This window comes from Schistocerca serialis, chromosome 5 (assembly GCF_023864345.2).
Source record: "Schistocerca serialis cubense isolate TAMUIC-IGC-003099 chromosome 5, iqSchSeri2.2, whole genome shotgun sequence".
Classification (NCBI taxonomy): domain Eukaryota; kingdom Metazoa; phylum Arthropoda; class Insecta; order Orthoptera; family Acrididae; genus Schistocerca; species Schistocerca serialis.
In genome coordinates this window covers 37,075,962-37,079,788 of record NC_064642.1, presented here as the reverse complement: position 1 = coordinate 37,079,788, position 3,827 = coordinate 37,075,962, and the positions used below count along the sequence as shown (strand labels likewise).

The 3,827-nt window shown below is 40.9% G+C and overlaps 1 protein-coding gene across 1 annotated transcript; it reads right to left on the bottom strand.

Annotated features, from left to right (window-relative positions):
- Positions 1 to 1,625: 1,625 nt before the first annotated feature.
- LOC126481731 (piggyBac transposable element-derived protein 4-like) lies at positions 1,626 to 3,278 on the bottom strand. The gene has a single exon (XM_050105685.1). It carries the CDS (start codon positions 3,276 to 3,278, stop codon positions 1,626 to 1,628), a length of 1,653 nt encoding a protein of 550 aa, XP_049961642.1.
- Between the last annotated feature and the right edge of the window lie 549 nt (positions 3,279 to 3,827).

The window sequence follows — 3,827 nt, the reverse complement described above, 5'->3', positions numbered from 1 at the left end:
TCGTGTTCCACAACTGATTGAAGTACCTGGGGTCACATTCAGAATGTGTTGCGCAATGCATGCCTTCAATGCAGCTGAATTTGCAATCCGAACACTGAACACAACATCTTTCAGATAGCCCCACAGCCAGAAGTCACACGGATTAAGATCAGGTGATTGGGATGGCCAGGCTGTAGGGAAATGGTGGCTGATAATTCTACCATTTCCAAAATGATGCTTCAGCAGCTACTTAACTGGATTTGCAATGTATGGAGGTGCACCTTCTTGCATGAAAATGATCCCATCCATACATCCATGCTGTTGGAGAGCTGGAATGACGTGTTTGTGCAAAAGACACTCATAGCGCCTATCAGTGACATTACGGGTAACAGGACTGGAAGCACCTGTCTCTTCAAAAAAATATGGCCATATGATATATGATGCCATAAATCCGCACCACACAGTGACCTTTTCAGGATGAAGCAGTACTGGTTGATTTGCATGTGGATTTTCCATTGCCCATATTCGACAATTCTGTGTATTGACTACCCTGGCAGATGGAAGTGGGCTACATCTGTTGACAAAATCTTCCACAGCCAGTCATTGTCCACTTCCACGCGTGCAAGAAATTCTAAAGCAGAGGTCTCTCTTGCTGGTAGGTCAACAGGAAGCAACTTGTGCACACGAGTCGTTTTGAATGGATAGCAAAGAAGGTTGTTTCATACGACTTTACGCACTGTGCTCACAGGTATGTCCAAGGTTCGGGCAATTCTCTATTCACTAAACGTTTGCACACCACTGCTCATCTCCTCCTGCATTGCTGTGGTCACTTCTTCCACTGACGTCAAATCAATTCGTTTCCTCCCTCTTCCAAGTTGCACACCAAAAGAACCCATTTTTTTCAAATTTCTGAGTCATTTTATCCAGGCCCACAGCAGTAATCGGACCAATACCTTTTTTCAAACTCTTCAGTGTCCAGAACTTCTGCAAAGTGACATGTGCACAGTCATCATTCTTGTAATACAGCTTTACAAGTAGAGCGCGATCCTGCATTCACAGTCATGGCAAATGTCGCAGATGCAAAAAGAGGAAAAGCCATGTACCCGACGTGTTCATACCAACTTCAGTGGGTTGTGCGCAGACAGGTGTTTTCATTCACGTATTCTGATACATGTAGCGCCATCTATTGATCAATTTTCACACTATTTTTTTTCTTGTGCCGTACCTTTTCCCCCTTCTCCGACAATATTTCATTTCAATTTGACATAATTGTGACCAGTGGTGTTACTTCTACAACGTTTTGGAAGTTTAACTTTAACACTCTCTGTACCAGGCCTATTTTATGCACCCGTCCCTAGAAACCGGGCAATTTTACCAATATTAAAAAAATTACTGCATCAAATCTACTGTTTGGATTGTGGCAAATTTGGTACCATCTTGAAGCTGCACATTTCTACTTTAATTCTGAGTGAAAGAAACTACTTTACAATGCACAGCTTTAAGGTACAGTTATAGAAATCACTTAGATGTTTTAAGAATTTAGAAAAAGTCATACGAATAAGGGAATACAATTGTGATTTATTTTTAACCAAAATTGTGGCACTACATTACATGTTTCTGATAGTATACAGTATTACATATAAATTTCACACAGAATCATATTGTTTTTTAGTGTGGAAAATTTTAAAGCAAGGTTCCAGGCAGAGTGCAACGCCACACTGTTCACATTCGTATCGTGTCTCTTTGCGAGAAGCCTTGCCACTCTGTTTCTTGCTCCTGGAACTGCACACGTGACACACACGAGCAGCATACTTCTTAGTAGTTGCAGGTATGTGCTGCAAAAAATGTCTCTTTGTTAGCCGACCTACAGTTCCTTCATTTCTTGGAATGAATTCAAGTGTGTCGTCTTCAACAAGCTGAACTGCAAGCACTGTTATAAAGTCTGTTATTGTAATTTTCTTCCTGTGCACTGCATTGTACAGCCAAAATGCATTTGATACTCCCATAAGCAGCAAATGGAAATATAATTTTCGCCACCATTTCACAGTTCTGTGCTGGAACGGATTGTACTGCAGGCGTTGGTCTCCAATATCCACTCCAATTTTATTGAGGTTGTAATCAAGTACCTGAAGTGGTTTCAATACTACAGACCCATTTCTCTTAGTATGCGTACCAAATGTTGCTTGATGCCTTGTAGACAATGTATACACATCTCTCTTATCTTTCCACTTCATTGCCAATACATTATCTTTACGCCGAAAAGACATTTCGCCCTTTTTCAGCTTAGCAGATACTAAATCTTTAGGCAATCCTTTCCTGGATTTGTTCACAGTACCAACAGCTCCAGTGCCTTTCTCTGCCAGTTGCTGAAATAGCTCTGGACTGGAATAAAATCGATCTAAATACACAGTGTGGCCTTTGTTCAGCAAGCTGCTGTCAGACAACAATCGCAAAATAACCGCAGACGAAGAATTGTCAACAATATGCTTACCAGCATAAACTTCAAAATTTACAACATAGCCACTACTGGCTTCAGCAACAGCATATACTTTCAGTCCATACTTATGAGGCTTATTTTGCATGTAAACACGGAAACTCACACGACCTCGAAATGGGCAAATTCCTTCATCAATTGTCACTTTTTCTGAGGGACGATATGCCTGGATACATCGCTCCTTCAAATTATTATAATATGGCAAAACTTTGTAAAGTGGATGAAATCCATCTTCGCCTGGTTTTTTCTGATTTGAATTGTCAACAAGATGCAAGCATGACAGTATCTGAGTGAAACGCAAACGGCTCATGACATGGGGACAAAAGTTACAACTAAGAACAGGATTAGTGCTCCAATGGTCCGCAATTTTGGGCTTTTTCGAAACACACATGTGGAAAATAATACCCAAGAAACGCCTCATCTCACTTATAGTCACTGGCTTCCACGAACTCAAAACTGAATGGGGCTTCAGATTATTTCCTCTTCTTTTCTTCTGTATTGTCTGTGATGCATACAAATTTGTCTGTCTCTTGAGTTCATTTACGTCACTGTCAGTAAGGAACACTTTACTGCAATCCAGTACAGAACTCGACTCATCAATATCCACTAGTATCTGCCTGGGTGTCGTGTTGACAGGCAGAGGTCGGTAGGTGTCAACTGCAGTCCACTCACTGTCTTTCGGATACGGCACAGCTGCTGGATTTGAAGCAACACCTTCAACATCATTCTCGTCTTCATCTGAAGACAAACTGTCATCAATCTCGTCTTCTAAAAAGAATATCACATTATGTGTAACTACATACATCGTTTACACATGTTCAACAGATATGTGCGTACTGCACAATTACGTGGAAAATTCGGAAATACGTACCTTCAAACACACCATTGCATTCAGAATCGTCTGAATCACTCTCTACATTATCCAGAGTGTCGCTATGATTGATCAAATCCGCAATTTCTGCGTCTGATAAACCGCGCCGAAACATGATGACAAACAACTGAATGATATACAGACTGAGAACGCAAAGATAAGTTTTAACATGAATTACAGCGCTGCCGTGACATCTATGGACGCATTTTGTTAATAAACATCTGAAAAACGTATAGCGCTGGCCAAACCCGTAGAAATAACGTTGCAGTGTTTTGAATGAAATTAAATGTAGCGGCCCGTAAATTTTACGGGCTTGGTGATTTTCGCGCGATCCCAGGCCCGTAAATTTTACGGGCTTGGCGCTTAGAGTGTTAATTATAATTGCCCTATACCTTCAAAAAAGACTTCCTAACACTTAAATCAGTAATCAGTGTAAACAAATTTCTCTTCTCCAGAAGCTCTTTCCTTGCCGTTGCAGGTTTA